Below are 19,304 nucleotides of genomic sequence, written 5' to 3' on the forward strand. Positions count from 1 at the left end.
AACACACTAACACTCAGCATTATATAATGTTATTCTGGTAAGTGGTAGTACATAACAATATTTTTAATTGAAAACGTGAAAGCGCAGTTATCGAATAAAGTTGTGATAATACAGAATATATAAATCTTGCAGGCCCAAACTCATGAATCATGATAAACTGTATAATAATATTGATGACTAGTGCTACGATAACAAATCTCGATTGATTATTGATGCCGTTGATCATGGTAATAATGGAGTACACCATTAAAATTGTACTAATAGTCTTAAAGGAGAAAAGATAAGAATATATAGAGGGACTATTATTTTAAAAGGAATCTATTTTTACTTTAGATCTTTATTATTTTAGAGATCTTTTTAAATGTCGGATGATATTTTAAATGGAATTTTTTTATATAATGTCTAAATAAAAATTCCTTGAATATTTCCATTTATATTAATCTCTGGCAATCTTTTTATTTTATTTTTGGAATTTTTCACTTTTTGACCTTCTCTTGATGATCATCTTTAAGTTTGCAAATAGCTCTAAATAAGTAGCATAGATTTACAACACCAGCAAAACAAATAGAAAAATAACTGAAGATCTTCCATGAATAAATAGCATCGTACTTTGTCGAAAGCAATTTAATATTTTATATCTCTCAATTACAATGCAATCATGTTTGAGTAAAACTGTCGTTGAGTCGCGTTTAGAAAAATTCCTAAATTATCACTATGAAGATTCTTATGAACAACTTCAATATTCATTTTGAAAATGGGTTTTACCACATATTTACTTCATAGAAGTTGTACATCTCAAAAAAATAATGAATTTTTACTCAAAAATCACAATATCTGAAGCTGTGTGCTAGAATATATAGTATCTAGAACATTAAGAAATAAATTCCAAGAATAATGAATTTTTTTTAACTTTCTTAGCAAGTCACAAGTAGGGGTGAAAGTTATTTGGATAGAATCCAAAAACCAATCCAATCCGAATTAGTAATTCGGATTGAGATTTTTTGAAAAATTGGATTTTCGATCAGATTGGATTGAGAGTAATTGGATCCAAAAATCCCATATAACGAAATAGCAATATGCCCCTGAATTATGTATCTGGATTGGGTTTAAGTACTTAATCAGTTTTTTTTTTTTAGAAAAGCCTAGTCCATAGCCCAATAGGTGTATCAGTTCAACCTTTCTAATCCCCTAAAACCCTAAGAACACTTAATTCCTCATTTCTTAAATCAACTAGGCTTCTGTTGTGCTAATTTATTTCATCGAAACACTAGAGTTTTAAAAAATTGAATTTTCGGATCGCATCCAATCTAGACTGTGAAAATTCAAATTGGATTGGATCGGATTTAAACTCTAATCGGTTTTAAATTCGCATTGGATTGGATCGGATTCAAACTCTAATCAGTTTGGATTCGAAATGGATTGGATCATATTCAAACTCTAATTGGTTTACATTCGAAAAAATTGAAATCCAAATTTTGTTCGGATCGGATTGGATTAGGCCCTAATCCAAATCATACACCAAACTTTCACCCCTAGTCACAAGACATCTAGGATCACCCACGTAAAAGTACAACTTATAGTTTAGTCTGCTATGGGATACTCAATAGTTGTACTTTTTTATGGAATGACGGTCATAGTCGGGACATTTGTCAATTTTCCTAGATAACACTCCTTCGTCCCAAAAAGATCAGAATAGTTGTTAGTACACATAGTTCAGGTGATAAGTTGTAGTGTGGTTATCAAATATTATTTTTTTAAAAAAAGTATACGTGATAGGACATGGTGAGATATTTTTTATTGTAGAAGAGTGAAAGTTGGATAACTTCTTATTGATAAAGAAAGACAGTAGACCAAAAGAGCGTAAAAAAATCATACAGTAAGAGATGGGACCATATCAAAAATGAAAGTGTTCAAAACTAATATGGGACAAATATAAAAGGAAAGTAATTTAAACTATTATGGGACAAATAGAGTAGTAGAGATAAGGAAATACTTTAACAAGAATAATTCAAATTAGGAAAAATTTACACTAGCAATCCCAACTATGTCCGGCTCATTTTGAAAGTTCACAAATTTTGTTCAAGCACAAAGTGATCCCAACTTTGGGGGGATCTCTTTCTAAAACGATCCTTTAACTTAATTAACCAGCTCAATTGGTTAATTAAGATACATTACGCTCTTCAATTGACTTCAATTAATAAACAATAATGATTATCATATTAGTGATATGTGTCTCTTAACTTGTTTAATTAGCAGCTTAATAAAGATAAAGCCAAGGAGCCTTTTGGGACTTAAGATCGGAAAGGACTCCCAAAAGTTGGTAGAACTCTAAAATTATCAAAATTTGAGATCTTTTAAAGTGAACCTACCATAGCATGTTACCAATAATGTATATTTTTTATGTGTCATATTTTTATATAGGTTTTAGTTGCATTTAGGTTGCATTCTAGGAGCATTTAGGTGCATTGTAGTTCATAATTGCGTGCTATTACTTAATCTAGGAAATATTACTCCTCTTGTACGTTTTTCGTATTCTTTGATGAATTTCAGGTATCGAGAACATAATTGAAGTTTTATTGGATAAGATTGAGTACTTAGGAGAAATTGGAAGAAAGATACATTGATAAGGATCATTTTGGATGTATTTGAGTGCAAATTGGAGCTAAATTGGAGTTGGAATTCATTGATAGAATTGTGAAAATCGAGTCATGTTCACTCTTTTATCCATAACTTCTGACTTGATGCTGATATTGGGTTGACTCCAGTAGCATTGAAAAGTAGGCTTGAAGATCTTTCCAACAATAGATCGTACGGTCCAAGGCGAGTTGTATTTTGAGAGATATGGGCTTCGGAAGTTGGCCCAGTCTGCCAGAAACTTCTTACACGCACACGATTTTGATTATTTCTGCCATTTAATGATTTTTTTTGCTTCCATATCTTGTGATTTGGGTCCCTACTAGTATTAGGAGTTAGAACTATAAATTAGAGGTTTTCTAATTAGAATAGGACATCTATTGCTCACTTTTGAATATCACATTATTTGTCCTATCTAGTTTTCTCTCTAGTTTTATGCCCTAGTTTATTTCCTATTGCTACTTTGGAGATTCAAGATTCAAGATTCAAGCTTTCATATTCATCTTTAATTCAATCAAGTTTTATTCTCTCATGTTCTCTTTATTATTATTTAATTATGTTTTCCATTATGTTTATTGCTTTTATTGTCATGATTAGTGAGTAGTCTTTTTTATCTAGGATTGAGTGGAGCCTTAGTATGGATTGATCATGTAAATCCTTCTCTAATTCCCATGTTATTGAATTATATGTTTAAGGTTTGATAATATTGTTGTTATTGTCAATTGTGCATCTTGATTTAGCTTTAGTTTTATATTATCAACGAAAGTTGGAGTTGAAATTAGGAATATTTGTTTGATGCTAATAGTTACTTTATTAATTAAGTTCGTCAATTAAATTTGGGTCTTAATTTAGATAATCTTGTTTGATTTGAATTCTCCCACGAAAATAGGTGAGAACTAGAATTGGAAATTATTTGACATACATAGGTTCTTAATGCTTCTAGTTATGCGTGTAAGCCATGAAAATAGGAGACATGAATGTTAGTTAGGCTTTTTGCTATCACGAAAGTGAGTTCTAGATTGAGGAATGACCGAGTATTTAGTTTCGGTTCGCAGCTGTGCTTTATTACTGAGTCATAAGGGAATATCAATCTCGCCTAAGCTATAATTGAATAATTGGGATGTGAGTTATGGTTTAATCAATTCATATTAGTGGTGATGCTTAATCTTAATGCTTTAATTATCATATTCATATAGTTTGTCATATTTTGTCATTAGTTTTGCCTTTAGTCGTTTATAAATTATTCCTCATTTTTGGATTGTATAACTATTTTGTGATATGTTATTTCACTAGGAACAATACTAGAGGGGGGGGGGTGAATTGTATGTGTGAGAAATAAACGTAAGTTTTCGCGGAATTATAAAACAATGAAAGGAACAAGAGAAAGACACAAGAGATTTTACAAGGAAAAACTTCTTGGGCCCAACAAGAAGAAACAACCTTGACCACTAGGGATTTTAGACTCAACTCTTTCACTATAATAGGCCAAAACACCTTTGTTACAAACTTATTATCTCTCGAGCCATTCCTTGAGTTCCTCTACAAACTCAAGTCCCAACAACAATTCCCTCTAACTTTTGTTCCTCTCGAACTTCACTCGAAGTTCCTTTCTCTTTCTTTGCTTCACTCAACGCCTCACACTTTACAGGATTCACTCAAACCCTTTCCCCAAACTTAAACAATAAGAGTTCTTCTCAACTCTTTTCTCAACTCGAAATATATACAAAATAGTAGAATGATAGAAAGTACTAATGAGACAATGAACTCATATGGCAATGAAACTTGGAACTTGAAAATTTGAACTTTGGTGGTACTGACTCAATAAAAGTGATACTCAAATTAATACCTTTGTAGATTAATTATCACTTTATCAAACACACATTGAACTCAGTTAAGTGCTCGTCTTAAATAGCAGTAAGTTTAATGAACGTGGTTTAGATCATGTGTTAGTGGGTAAAAACATTTTCCCATGATGTTCCTTAATCAGAGGAACACGTTCCATTTGACACCCATGATCTCCATGATCTAAGTTAAACGTGTGTTATGGAAATTCTAGTGCTTCCTTAATTATAGCAACCACTTATGTAGTAAACCAAAAATCTGATTTAATTAAAAAGTACTTTAATTAATAAAACCAAAATTAAATCCTTTTATCAAAATAATATCTTTTAAAATATTTTATCTAACAACCGAAAAAGATTTTATTTTCAACAAAGTAAAATCTTTTCTTAAATTTTTTTTCCTTAAATTCAGATTTTTAACAAACACAAAACAGTTTCCTAAATTTTATCCTTTAACAATTCAATTGACAAATTATAACTGTTGCACCATATAATACTTGTCTAGTTTCTTTAATTTCGTTAGTTCCTTAACAATGCCAGTTCATCAGTTCCTTACAAAGGAACTGATAAACACTATCTTATAATTTTAGTTAGTTCATCGTTTTAGACACATGTTTCCTATACTAGTTCCACTAACATAGTTCCATAGGAACAATTCCTCTATTCACAGGAACAACTCCATAGTTCCAATTCATTACCTCATGAAGATCTTTGTTTCTTACATAAGAAACCTAATTATACCCTTATGTAAAAAAGCTCTTATTCTCTTGGAGTTCCAACACAGGAACTTCATTCTTCTCTTGGAGTTCCAACTCAGGAACTTCACTTATTATCTTTATAAAGCACCATTAATAATTATTCATGAACCTTGCACATATAAAACTTGTAAACCTTGTTAATTAGTTATTACTTTAGTTTGTCATCATCAAAACCATATTGGCTCGACATGATCTAAAATCAAGCAGTGGTTAATTTTGCACCTCCCTGAGTTCGACCCGTATGTGCTACGACGCCATACACTTGCGGTATTAAAATAAAATCTTAACAAGTTTTTGTTTCCTTCAAATTATGGTTGGTTTTCATACTTATTAACAATGCTGATATTATAAATATCGTAATGATAAGCCATATATTCTACAAATAATTCTATATGGTGACCTCCTGTATTGGAATTCTCTATATGGTGAAAACAAGAATTTCACATTCTCAAGTGACCTTGTGATATTCTTTTACAAAACAATAGTGACATTAATGAGATTTTTGTCAAAGAACCAACACAACCAAAAGTTTAAGATGATGATTGGAGTCCCAAGAATAGTTTTATACCCCATCAAGCCCCCTCACACGAGAGCTTATTGGGCTTGAAGTGTGGATGCAACAACCTTGGCCAGCCCACCATGTCTGTATCCTACTACACCCAACTGGCGTGGTTCTTTAATTACCACAAATGCATGCTCCTGGAGTCTTGGGACATCGTCCTCCTCAACCCCATGTTGTCACAGTGGGTCCATAATCCATGAGCGTAGTTTACAATTTTGTTTTCAGATCTATAATTTTCGTAGTCTACCATTTTCTGTTTTCAGATCTACAATTTCGTTTTTTCCATTGTTTAGATCTAATTTACTGTTGTAATTTTGGCGTTTTAATTTTCTGTCTTCGAGTTTTATGCATCTGAAAATAATGTCCTTCTGTTTTTTTACTTATTATATCTGATTTTTATTGACTTTTTTTCTTATTTTCATTTGCAGATCTGTTTTTGGTCTTTCTGGAAGTCTTCTTCATCGGAAATTGAAGGAAATTGAAGTTCGGTGCTTTTTTTTCGACTTCGCACATGTCTCTCTCCTCTAGATCTTCCTGGTTTCGCCTCTTCCATAATCAGTTTCGTTGCTGTTTTCCATTTTAGGAATTTGGTTGGTATATTGTTTTGTGTTCGAGTTGTAATTATGGAATTTTGGTGGTTAATTGTTTTATGTTTGGTTCTTCTACTAATTCGAGAATCGTTTTTTTTGTTTGAGGTCATTTTTGTTTTTCCTCGAATGCAGTATAGCCTAGTTCATAAAACTAATTTTTTAAAATTAAAAATAGCAATTTTCGTCGCACGTAGCCCATGGTGCGACACAAATCACTCATCTGCGTCGCATCCTATGTAATGTGCGACGCACATTACCCTCTGAAGCTTTGTGTTGGGCTGGGAGAGCCATCTGGGTCGCACCGTATACAAGGTGCGACGCAAATAGATGAAGATCTGTGTCGTTTATGCATTCGACCCAGATCATTGATAGGTCATCTGCGTCGAGACATGTGCCGTCGGACCCAAGTCCGACGCAAATTGGGATCCCGGGTCCGACGCAAATCAACCTTTTTCCACTAGTGAGCTCTTCGGACCACCGATACAATGTTTTCTTCCACTAAAATCAATAAACTTCAAGCTCGTTCTACTCCGTGTGTGTTTTTAGGATATCCTTCAAATCATCGAGGCTATAAGTGATATGATATCTCGAGTCGCAAGATCATCATATCCCGTCACGTGTTATTTGATGAGCCTACTTTTCCTTTTGCCAAAATCCATACTCCCACTTCTCATGCATATGATTTTTTTTGTCCAAGTTATATTTCCTCTTCTATTTTGCCTTGGTCTGATTCTACAAAAATCAGCCCAATCTCTTTCGGCCCAACACATCCCTCCAATTGGATAGCTTAGTGCGCCTACCATTTGTGGTCCTGATGCCTCACCTCCATTTCCCACGCTGGCGCCCCCATTTTGAGTACTTCCCTCTCCTGCTTCTACCCCCACTCCTCTCATCCATACTCCTTCCGCATGCCCACGCTCTACTTCTCCTCTACTTCCCTCACACTCAACAAACCCTGAACCCACCAAAACCAACTCTCCACATCTCCCCTTTCTTGGCCCAGCTTCACCTGTGGCCCTACCAGTCCTTCCCTCCTCTTTTCATTCTTCTCGCATGACTACAAGGCTCCAAAATGGTATAATGAAGCCCAAAAAGATTTTAAATCTCCATTCCAGTGTCACAAAATCTCCTCCCCCTGAAACCCGATCGATCACAACCGTCACTAGTACAAAATCGACAATTTGTGTCGGATGCAAGACTCCCATTTGCGTTGGACATGGGTCCAATGCCACATGTCTCGATGCAAATTAAGGAGATATGATCCGCGTCATATCACGAATCGACGCAAATGTTAAGCTATTTGCGTCGGACATAAGCAATGTCCGACACACATGACCCTTAAGTCCCATTATGGATGAACACCACCAACACCATTTTGCGTTGCATGGTTAATGATGTGCGATGCAAACATGTAATTTTAATTTCAAAAAAAGGAATCTGCTTCGCATCTTAAGCTAGGTGCAATGCAAATCAGACAAATTTTAATATAAAAGAAAAGGAATCTGCGTCTGTGGTATCTGATTTTTGACTGTCTTAATTAACGGTCTGAATACCACAAAAGTCGCTCATTGGACTTTGAGTTTTACAAAACTTGGAATTCGCCACCCTATTAACATCTAAATAGGGACAAATTTATTTAATAAATCGTTTTAAAAATCAATTTTTAAAAAAATCATTTAAAACGATGATGACTTCATATGGATAAGACTTTTTTGAAAATTGGCCTTTCATACCCTGAGATAGGGTTCGAGGTTTAGGTTAACAGGTGCGAACGTCTGGAACTCGTCTCCTCTTCCATCCTAAATAACGGGCTCTTACTAAATGCGTTATCTTCTATTTTAAAGTAATCATGGCTATTAAAAAGAAAGAAAATCACATAATTTGCACATATACATATTAACCATTTTTATTTAGGACCAATACATCATTTGTACATGGTAGGTTTGAGCACTGAAGTTGCACTACGTACCAATCACTGCGGGATTGGAATCCACTCATGGATCAAAACCTTCGTAGTTCGAGCATATGTCTCACCATAAATGGCCAATTCCACTAGGGAAGAAGAGAGGGGAATAGATTATGAATAACTCACTTTTAGAATTAAGCAAATCTATTTAAAATGAGGTAATCACTCCAATTAGTGATTGAAATCAGATGAAGATAATCACCTTAATTAGTGATTAATAAGGAAGGAAATAAGTAATAACCCTAATTAGTGATTATTCAAGGAAAGATAATCACCTTGATTAGTGATTAATAATGAAGGTAGGAAATAATCACCCTAATTGATGATTATTAAGGTTTAAGATAATCACTCTAATTAGTGATTAAATATGATGAAAGATTAAGCTAATCATCCTAATTGGTGGTTAACCAAGGTTTGAAATAATCACTGTAATTAGTTATTATATGAGAAAAATGATCGTCCTAATTAACGATTATTAGGGTTTGAAGTAACCACTCTAATTAGTGATTAAATGAGATTAAAGATAATCACCCTAAATAGTGATTAGAGGAAGCTTGAGTTAACCGCTCTAATTAGCGAATAATCGAGGATTGAAATAACCACCTTAATACTGATTACGTTTATGATTTCCGAGAAGTCTTAGAAGGTTTGCTTCCTAATTGAAGGCTTTTGAGGAATAATCTTAATTGAAGATTATTAAGTCATTCGAAGAGAAATGATCAATTTGTGATTGAATTTGGAGATTTGTGTTTATATAATTGAAATTTGGCCATTTAAAGTGAGACACCTGAAACGGCCTAAAATCAATTTGGAGATCATAATTACCAATCTAATTATGTAGAATTATATGATTAATCCTTTTGAATATGGAGAACATATTTTTAAAATGTAAGATGGATCATCATAGAATTGAACTTAGTTAGATTTGTAATTTCTCCTTTAAATTAGGATTGGGTCATTTGATTCATATACTATGATGTATTGGCCCAACATGCAATATTTGTAATATTGGTTGCACATTTTATTAAAAAGAGTTGTGGAATTATTCATGAAAATTATGCATAAACATCTCCAGGTTTTTTTATTAGTTGAGTGATGCAATAATTATTTACAAAGAAACTATTATTACAACAATATGTACAAAAACTATGATCTATACAAATCTTCAATCTTGATCTTCACCATGATGCTCCTTGATCTTCACCTCCTTGAATGGGCTTTGGAATTCATGTTTGTTTATATACTTGGGAAAATTAAAGATTAATTGACCTCTTTGATTTTGATTTCTTATGACAATTTTTATTGATTTTTATTTACATGATAAAATGAGTCATTTTAAGATAAACTTAAGGAATTCATGATTTTTTATTCACATTTTCGTATGAAAAGAAAATATTTTTTATGAAAGTTGAGTTAATCACTTTATTTCATTTTTCAGATTGCCTTTTTGTTCTTGTACTGACTTACAAAAACCATAACTTTGTGTAAAAAGTGTTCAAAAGGAACATATGATACATCTATGGATAGATCAATGAGTTCTTTATATTGTACCAAAAGTTCACAAGTTTTTAGTGCCTACTTGAATTATAGTAAATTTTATACTCAAACTAGTCAAAACATGACCTTTATTCAACTTGTTCTTTGAGATCCAACTTATTGAATTTATTTTGAAGTCAAATTTGATATTGTTGGTGCAAATTCAGTTGGATAACATTGCAAACAAGTCAATGCACACCTAATAGTTAGATACTGAATGTCACAGGAATCTTAGTCCCTGGAGGTTACCGGTTTTAATTTGATAAAACCTTGCTAATGTACTTTGTTATAGCTTAAGACAATTAAACTACAACGCGTAATAAATTCAAGCGACGAGTATTAAATAAGATAATCAATGCAATAATTAATCTATTAATTAAAGCTGAATATTCCCACTTAGAACACAAACTTCTAGAAAGATTCTATAACACACATAGGGATAAACCAGGCTGGACAATCAAAGGACAAACATGAAGGTGAGTACCTCCATGGATTTCGACTCGAATTGGAGATTGAATAAACTTTGGAACTCAATACATGCTCTAGTTCTAGACAATTGGCTAACTATAACCCCAGAAGGCAAATTGCACGTTTGTTGTGTATGTGTTTGTTTGTTCTTCTCCAGATGTTCCTTCTTGTATATATATTGCTAAGTCACGTATAACTTCCTTGCTCTTTGGAGCGAAGTGATTTGAATCATTTATGATTCAAATCACAACTGTCGTCTTCTGGCACCATGATAATAACGTCCTTTTGCCCACGTTCTTCCATGCCCTTGTGATCAGATTAACTTCTATCCCCGTCTTCGTCTTTGGCATTATTTGATCTTCAACTGCTATCTCTTGGTTATTCCTAAGAGTTGGGCCTTCCTTTATAAATTGTTGACTATTGACTTTTGTTGACTATTTAGCATGTGCTTCTTGACATAACTGGGCCGTCATTTTGCATGACTATTACACCCTTTCGGGCCTGATTCAATGAATCGTAAAAAATGCTAACTAAGATGGAAAAATGGTAGTAAGAAATTGCCCCCTGATTTGTGAGGTGATGTACTGAGAACCCACATATTATCAACAGAGAGATATGCTTAATAGCCATAACCAATTTATTTTAGAAGCGTTTTAAAAGTTGCTTCTTTCGCCATTCTGAGATGATCAACGAATCTTTCCTTAGGATGACTAAATTTAGCAGAGAAGAATAATCTATCATGCATTCCTTCTTTCTTTCTTCGAGCCATTGTGAAATCCATTAGAAAAGTTTGTTTTAGACGTGGTCCTAAAGGATGATCTCGCAACATCCAAGAAGGATCCAAACCTTGGATCACAAGATTATGCCATACTTGAGACGTACATGTATATTGTACTACATCTCTTGAAGATGATCCATGTCTTATTCGTGAGATTTTTATGCTCTTCATATTGCCTTTCACAAAAAGCTTTTTTATATATCTCCAAGACATATCTGGTAGCCATGCTTCTTCCATGATGACTCTCCCTCAAGATTTACATACTAATAAGGAAGTAACCTGATCTTGTAGGTCAAGTTTTGGAAATATCCATGCTTGCATCAGATCTACATCTGACCCTATTTGAAAGGCCTTAGATTTGTTGGCGTATTTTGTATCCTTTTGAATTATAGGCTTTTTGCCAAAATATATTGTTAATTGTGGTACTCCATCTAATAAACTCATCTCTCATGAATTTGTCTTTATCTTCGGATAGAGAAAATATCTCTTTATGGTGATTTAAACACTTATAGGGATACGGCTTATATGTTGCCGATATTGGATGGAAAATTAATGGTTGGTTAATATTCATTATTAACCTTTCTAATTTAAATTGTCTCCTGACCTTCACATATGTTGTTTCCTTCTACATATTTATATATATATATATATATATCTGAATTCTTAACCACCCATCTTTCTAACTGCTTATTTAGAAGACATTTATATTGGAGAAAAGTAAGCATTAAATGACACATGGCAATTAAAAAAAAAACATAAAACATAGTTATTTTATTAATAACTAATATTTTAAATTACACTTAAGAAATTGTTTTTAGAAGCAATTTTTCTAAGGATAACATTTATCTTTTCGTAGATAAATATTACATTAATTAAAAATAAATGGCCTAAGGGGAATCTTTTGGAGATTGCCCCTGCAGACAAGGTATGCCATGGCGTGATAGTCTTCATCCTCGATTTCGTATCCGGCTACATATCTTTTGATGGTAAAATAATAGCCATCTTCAGGTACATAGTTGAAACTGACCCTGAAGATCATCCTTTGATAGGTGTAATCCCAGGCATATCTTCTATTTAGAAGGGCTAGATACATCCAAGGGAAAAAAGCCTATGAGACCCAAAACTCCCAAAGTTGGCAAAGGCACTTGAAGTGCACCACAATGCCCTCATCTTTGCTCTGCCCTGGATCCCTCCTTATTACCTTTACAAACGTTTGGGTGCATATTAGGATTAAGCTCTTGGCATAGGTCCAGGTAAGAGTTTGGGATCTTGGAAAGTTGAAGGTATTAGATACCTCTTTTCCCCATCTCTTACAGACTAGAAGAAGTTCATCCTGTGAACTTTCTAATAGCCTTGGACATATGAAGGTAGCCAATAAGTCGATATTGGCGCCCACCTTAGTAGCGCTAGATTCTACCAGCGTTGGATCCTCAGGCTCTATGAGTGGATCTTCTCCAAAGATCCTGGCCATATGGGTGTTCCACTGTTGAATCTTTGATGCTTTAAAGACTTCTTTGTCCTCTTGGACAATGTCTAGGGCCTGATGATGATTAAAGCAATCCTCATCAACGTCGCCTAAAACATCCTCATGATGGTCGAAGTCTAATCAAGAAAGTTTTCTTAATGATGGTCGAAGTCTGATCAAGAAAGTTTTCTTAATGATGGTCGATGATGATTAAAGCAATTTCAGTAAGATGAGCAGAAGATGATCAAGAAAGTTTTGTTTTCTTAATTTTGTAAAGTAGAGAAGTAGAGATGAGATAATGAGTGACATATCTAAACATACACTTCTTTAAATAGTCGTTTTTCACATAACGATTACTTTAACAGTAACTTCTAGGCTTAAACTTTAAGTGTTGGGATCACTTTTCAAGAAAACTAAAAGAGTACTGGACCAATTTGATAGTAATCCTCATATTGACTTTTTGTTTATAAACCTTAAGGCTTAAATTTCAATTTTTTCGATCCATTATACTCTTTTAAACGTTTGAGTTTAATGCATGAATGTCATGAATACAAGTACGTAATTTGTTACGTGTAAAGAAAAAATTGATCTCAAAATGATTTAGGTTTAAACATGAAACAAAAAAAATTTTATTTAATCATTATCAACTATTACATAGTATCTAAGAGAAACTACGAACATATGACTTGTTGATAATAAAACCTAATAATATAAATGAAAGGATATTCAATAATCCATCAAACTCTAGTTTACCCTAAGATGAGCAAAACTGATGACAATTTGTGGTTCTTCATCTTCTCCCACATCTGGATCATCATCATCCGAGTAATCATCATTCAATGGCATGGGAAAGCTAGTTTCCCTTATAGGAGCATGCCATAACGACAAGTACATTGGTACTGGATCAATTTCTTAAAACTGGTATTGTTTTCCTGCTAGACCATCTGGTATTTCCTTATAAAAACACCTAGGACACTTTCACAAATAATTGACCTATGGTATTTGTGAGTTAAATCCAAAGGGAAAAATTATTTGACAATGTTCAATCCCCAGACCTTACATACCATCATGTAATTGTGTAAGTCCTTCTTTTCCAATAAAGGCCAAAGATTGGTCGCTATGAAATCTAGGCCACTTCCTATTTTTGTAGCGCTAGATTCTTTTTCCTCTATATCTCTTTGTTGGATCTTTGGATCCTCCCCAAAATACTTAAGAATTTTTGCTTGCCACTTCTTAGTTTCCCCATCCTTGAATTCTTCCCAATCTTCTCTAACAATGTCCATGTTAAACCTATACCTCCAACATTCCCCGGGAAAACTAGGGATAGCATTATCTTGAGGATTGTCCATTGTTTTTTTAGAGTGAAGGTATTGGTAGGGAGAGGAAGGATTTAAGTGATGAATCAATCTTCACCACTAGAGATTAATTTATAGTACGTGAATAAAGCAGTTACTCCTATTTATAAGGGATAACTAAATGTCACGTTTTACATATAAATTGATCAAGTGATTAAAGTATCTTAATTCCATTTAATTTTATCCTTTATCTTTGCCCTTAGTGGATAAAGTGGATACACATGGTCATCCCACTACATATCACATAATTCTCAACATTTTTGCATTTGTACGTTTAAGAATTAATTTGATGATATTAATTACGTGTGCAAGTAGAATTAATTTGCATGCACAAGTGGAACTCTCATCATTAGTATTTAGGAGTAATCATGTTCCAACTTCAAATCAATATTCTGTTTTAGTTTTCCACGACTCATGGTATAACTCTTTTTAAATAGGGATTTAAATTTCTACCTTTCATTATTTGATGTGACTGTTTTTTTTTAAAAAAACCGTTCATCTTATTCATTTTTTGGAATTTAATCATTTGTTTTAATCAAATAATAAATCTCAAAAAAATTGAACAAATGCGAATAATGTAAAAAGAGAAATAAAATTACTGAAATTAACCAACATGCAAGGAGATAGACAAAATATTTATATTTTTATAAAATTAACAAAAATTAAAAATTACAACCTAAAATTGAAGATTTTAAGAATCTCCAATTCCTAACTTAGAACTAGAATCCTCATTCTAGATTGGCATATAATATTTTGGGGATGGTAGCTTCAAGGCGTCGGAGTCAGCGCCGGAGTCGCTGTCACCGTGGTCCTGTTTGGTGCTGCCACTGACCCGAACCCTTCTCCTTTTAGCAGGAGGTTCATCATTGTTGTCATCCGCCTCCCTTTGGCGGGCAGGAGGGGAAGCTTCCTCTTCTTCTTTTTCTTCTTCTTCCTCATCATCACCTTCATCACCACCAGAATTTTCTGGTGAAGAAGGTGAGGAGTCTTCGGAGGCATCTCTAGAGGCCTCCTCCTCTGATGAAAAAGGGTTACCCCTGTCATCGTCAGAGGAAGAGTACTCTTCTTCTTCCTCATCCTCTGACTCCTCAATTTGGATTATTTGAGGAGGGAGAGGTGTTGGGCTGGCTCTTGTGGTCAGGGTTGATCAATTTTCGAAGAGATTTCCTCCTCTGAAGAGGAGATTTCAGAAACTGTTGATGGTGAGGATGATGAATGCGTAGAAGATGAGGATGATGAGTGGGAAGTCAAGGAGTTTTCCTCGAGAAGGAAAAGTCTTAGAGTGGGGAAGATGAAGATGATGAAGCCATTATTGGAAATTCTTTGGGAGAGAAAGGAAGACAGAAAATTTAGGAGATGAGGGGAATCAGGAGATGAGTTATGATTTGTATTATTACATCATTCCCTTTTTATAAGGAAAGTGTCATCTCCTGAAAACCTGATAATTTAAAAAATTACGCCCCTTCAAGTGAAACATGGGCCTAACTACCTGTTTAAAGATTTTGGGCCACTTAGTGAATTGTTCGCTTAAAAATGGATTTTCATTTAAACCTCTATTCCTATTCTAAAGGATGGGCATTAGCATAGTCCATGAACAAAAGAGCATTCTTTTCGCACGTGTTATACTTTTAGTTATTTTCCTTCATTAATACTCCTTTTTCAGAATTTTAGGAGAACTCAAAATCTTTTCAGACCAGTTTAATTGTCACAAACTCACATACAACCATTGAAATTTTAAAATTCACCATGTCTAAGGGAAAGAAAACTAACCACGAAGCTGAAATTAGAAAGGCATTGGCTGCCAAGGCTCTTTCCATGCACTCTACAGTTGCTCGCCAATTATGCACCACCATCAAGGTGAATCTCATCCACTACAGGCCCCAATGTTCCGGTATTTGAAGAAACATTGAGAAACTACTAGAGAAACCTTTTGAAGAAAGGATATTTGCTATTGGCCCTGGATTTCCATTTAATCTAAGGAAACAACGCCATTAACATATCCTGGAGCAGTGCTACCAATTCTTGGATCACATTATATTAGATGGAAAACCTAGGACTCTCGCTTTCACCACAAGGTTAAGTATTCGTTTTCATTGGCCTTTATCCAATAAGCCTTTTAAAGGATGGATTTTAGGGGTAGATGTGAGGGCCTGGTTCATGCGCATGCAACCTTTTCATGAAAAATGGACCAAGAACAAGATACTCCCATTCTTGAGGTTAGCTTCTTATGAAATTATCCCTTTTGATGGATCTCTTTCTACTGCTTTACTGGCTTGTTGGGATCCAACCATTAACTGCTTCTTGTTTGAATGGGGACCAATGACCATAGCATTGGCTGATATTGCCTTTAATACTGGTACTTCTCCCACGGGTAAATATGGGATTAATCTTTCAATTTTCCATCATGTGAAGGAATACAATGAACTTTATAGTCCATGTTTATCCATTTTTCGCCAAATTGCTAGTCCTTACGCTAATGATAGCAAATGTGGCTTTCAAAGGTTTACTGATTTTTTCATCAATAAGGATTCTAGTTAAGCTGTAACTCCTCAGGAGGAAGTTTTATTCCTTACCTTTGCATTTTCGAGACTGATGATGTCAAGAGCTGGAGGTGTTGTAACACTATGGTAATCTCTAGCTATCAACATTTCCAATACCTCTGAAGAAGTTGCTTTAGCTCCTATTTTATTAGGACAACTCTACAGATGCCTCTTTAGAAGTAGAGAATCTTTCAAAGGTTTTGGCATTCCAACCTCTGACTCGCCCATTTTTTCTACTGATAAGGGATTTAGACCCTTATGGCTCTTGACTTGCTGGGGTCATGTATACTTCTCAAGTTTATTAATACTTAAACCTCATCCTACTTTTGAAGATGTTAAAGGAAAAGATGGGGCAAACCTTGATCCATCTGCCTTCCTCCCCAAGCTTAAGGATTGTAGCTGTTATGGTGAAGTCAACTTTAACCTTATTTCCTCAGATGAGGTTTGGCATCCTAGCCTATTATTTTCACATTTCTTAGTATTCTATCGACACCTTGGCACCTGGCATATTTTCCAGACAAGGAGCCTCGCTATGTTAAGGAAGACCCTTGGCGCCTGTACGCAGTGCCTGCATGAATGCGATATCTAGACATTCATTTTGGCTTCACAAAAGATGGGCATTTTTGGAGTAGTGTATTTAAATCTAGGGATTTAATAGCAGCTGAACCTGAATATTTTGGTTTTGAAGCCTATAAGCCACAATTGATAGCTAGACATTTTGGATTATGTCAAATGCTGGCCATACCCTATTTTTTAACAGGCAATGATCCATGGACCTCAAGAGGTTGTTTTGAAGAAAGTGAAGCTCTTCGAAGCAAAATTCTCAACATCAACCTTACATCCATTACTCCTTGGCTATGGACTCATGGAGCTGTCAAGTGTTTTTAAACATGGTGGGATCATATTTTCCCAAATGATCAACAATGTGCTAATGCTATAGCAGATTTTGAAGATCAACTCTTTTTGGGAGGTATATGATCTAATCATTTGTTATATGATTTTAAGACACATCAACCTTCTTTTAACTTGTTTCCTATCTTTCATTATTCCCAGCCAAAGCTGGCAAGAAGAAGTTGAAAGTCCCTCCAGGAATGGAAGTAGACTCCAGGTATGGCAAGTTATAGTGGAACGTTTTATACCAGCAAACGCGTGAACCTATTCCTTCAGAAGACGAGCTCGACATTATTGAAGAACCAAACATCCATTATGGAGATGTCCAAACTGTAGAGGACATTCATACTATGGAGCCAATGGAGTAGATTGATCCTCTCAAGAGAGCTGCTAGAAAAAGAGATGTATTTCTGTTTCAAAAGACACCCAATCTCCTGATTTGAAGGATTATTCTGAATTAATTAAGAAAACTTCCAAGAAGAAAGATGATAATCTTGCCTTAACTCCAAAAATCTTGAGACACTCTTATAAGAAACGTCCCAAATTAGAAACGACATATGAGGTTCAGCGTTTTAATATTTCTTCTGATGAGGAAGAAGTTACGATCATTTCTCAAATCATTTCAACTAGGAAATTCCAAGGATCTAAAGCAGGTATATATTCCTTTATCATGAACTTCCACTTTTTATTCTTGAATCTAAACAATTATGCACTTTTTTTACACTTTAGGTTCGTCTAACCACAAGAAGTTGAAAGCTCTTACTACTGATCCTTCTTTAGAGAAGTTAGTAACCATCATTTCTAAGCAAACTCTTGGTTCTAACTTTACTGGTCCAATTACGGCAATCATTCCTTCCACAATTGGTCCAAGCCGCAACATGAAAAATGCGCCAGTTAATGAACCTCACATTGGACATATTAATGAGCAAGTTAGTTCTGTACCTATTGAGGTTGCCCCCCAGTTATAATCACTGATCATCCCTACTTTGGAAGGATATGGTCAGATAAAAGAAAATAATGCCAATGCCCCCCAAGAAGGAAATGATGCCCCCAAGAAGAAAAAGATAAAACTCACAAAGGCGACCAACATCTTAACATGGCAACCACTGAAAAGAACATTTTCTTTCAAGACAACGATGATTCTATGGATTCAATTCCCTTGAATGTTGAGTGTCCAACATCTCCTTCTCCAACTATCATCAAAGAAGATTTCCCTATTTTTCAAAGAGAGATTCCAGAAGGCGCCGTCACTAGTAGAATAAATGCTTATTGCTGCGGTCATTAAGTGACATATTGCGACTGTTTTGGCCGCGCAACAATTAAGGGGGCAGCAATAGGTAATTAATATATTGCTGCAGTTTCTGGGTAAAACCGCAGCAATATGTATTTTTTAAAAATTAAAAAGACTGATCTATTGCTGCGGTTTCTTCCCAAAACCGCAGCCATAGACGCATGGCAGGTAAATTTTTTTTTTATTTCTCTTTACGTAAATTTTTAATAGTTATAACCCAATTATAATATAAATATAGTAACTCTCTTCAACCCTCCGAAACACGATTGCTACTAACTAGCTGTTTTGATGCATGAAATATTATTGGTCATATGATATGTTGCTATAATTTAATATAGCTAAAACAGTCCATCTTAAGTGTTTCTTAATCCTCCACCATGGGATATTGACATAGTGGCAGACACCTGAGTACAACCAACTAAAAACACTTAAACGAAAACAAAAAAAAAAAAAAAAAATTCAGATCAACACTTAAACACTTAAAACACTTAAACAAAAACAAAAACAACACTTAAACAAAAACACAATACAGCCGACCAAAAAACAAAAACAAAAAATTAAAAATAAAAAAAATAAATCTGGATGGCGACCATCCGCGCGTCGTCATTGTTGCCGGCGACGACGAACCG

The 19,304-nt window shown here is 34.5% G+C and overlaps 1 protein-coding gene across 1 annotated transcript; it reads right to left on the minus strand.

The window, feature by feature from the left end:
- Positions 1-14,686: 14,686 nt before the first annotated feature.
- Positions 14,687-15,806, minus strand: LOC130590203 (uncharacterized). The gene is made up of 2 exons (XM_057392238.1): positions 15,724-15,806; positions 14,687-15,077 (listed from the first exon to the last, which is right to left on the minus strand). The coding sequence occupies exons 1-2, from the start codon at positions 15,804-15,806 to the stop codon at positions 14,687-14,689; spliced, it is 474 nt and encodes a 157-aa protein (XP_057248221.1).
- Between the last annotated feature and the right edge of the window lie 3,498 nt (positions 15,807-19,304).

Source organism: Beta vulgaris, chromosome 9, assembly GCF_026745355.1.
Source record: "Beta vulgaris subsp. vulgaris cultivar EL10 chromosome 9, EL10.2, whole genome shotgun sequence".
NCBI classification, from domain to species: Eukaryota; Viridiplantae; Streptophyta; class Magnoliopsida; order Caryophyllales; family Amaranthaceae; genus Beta; species Beta vulgaris.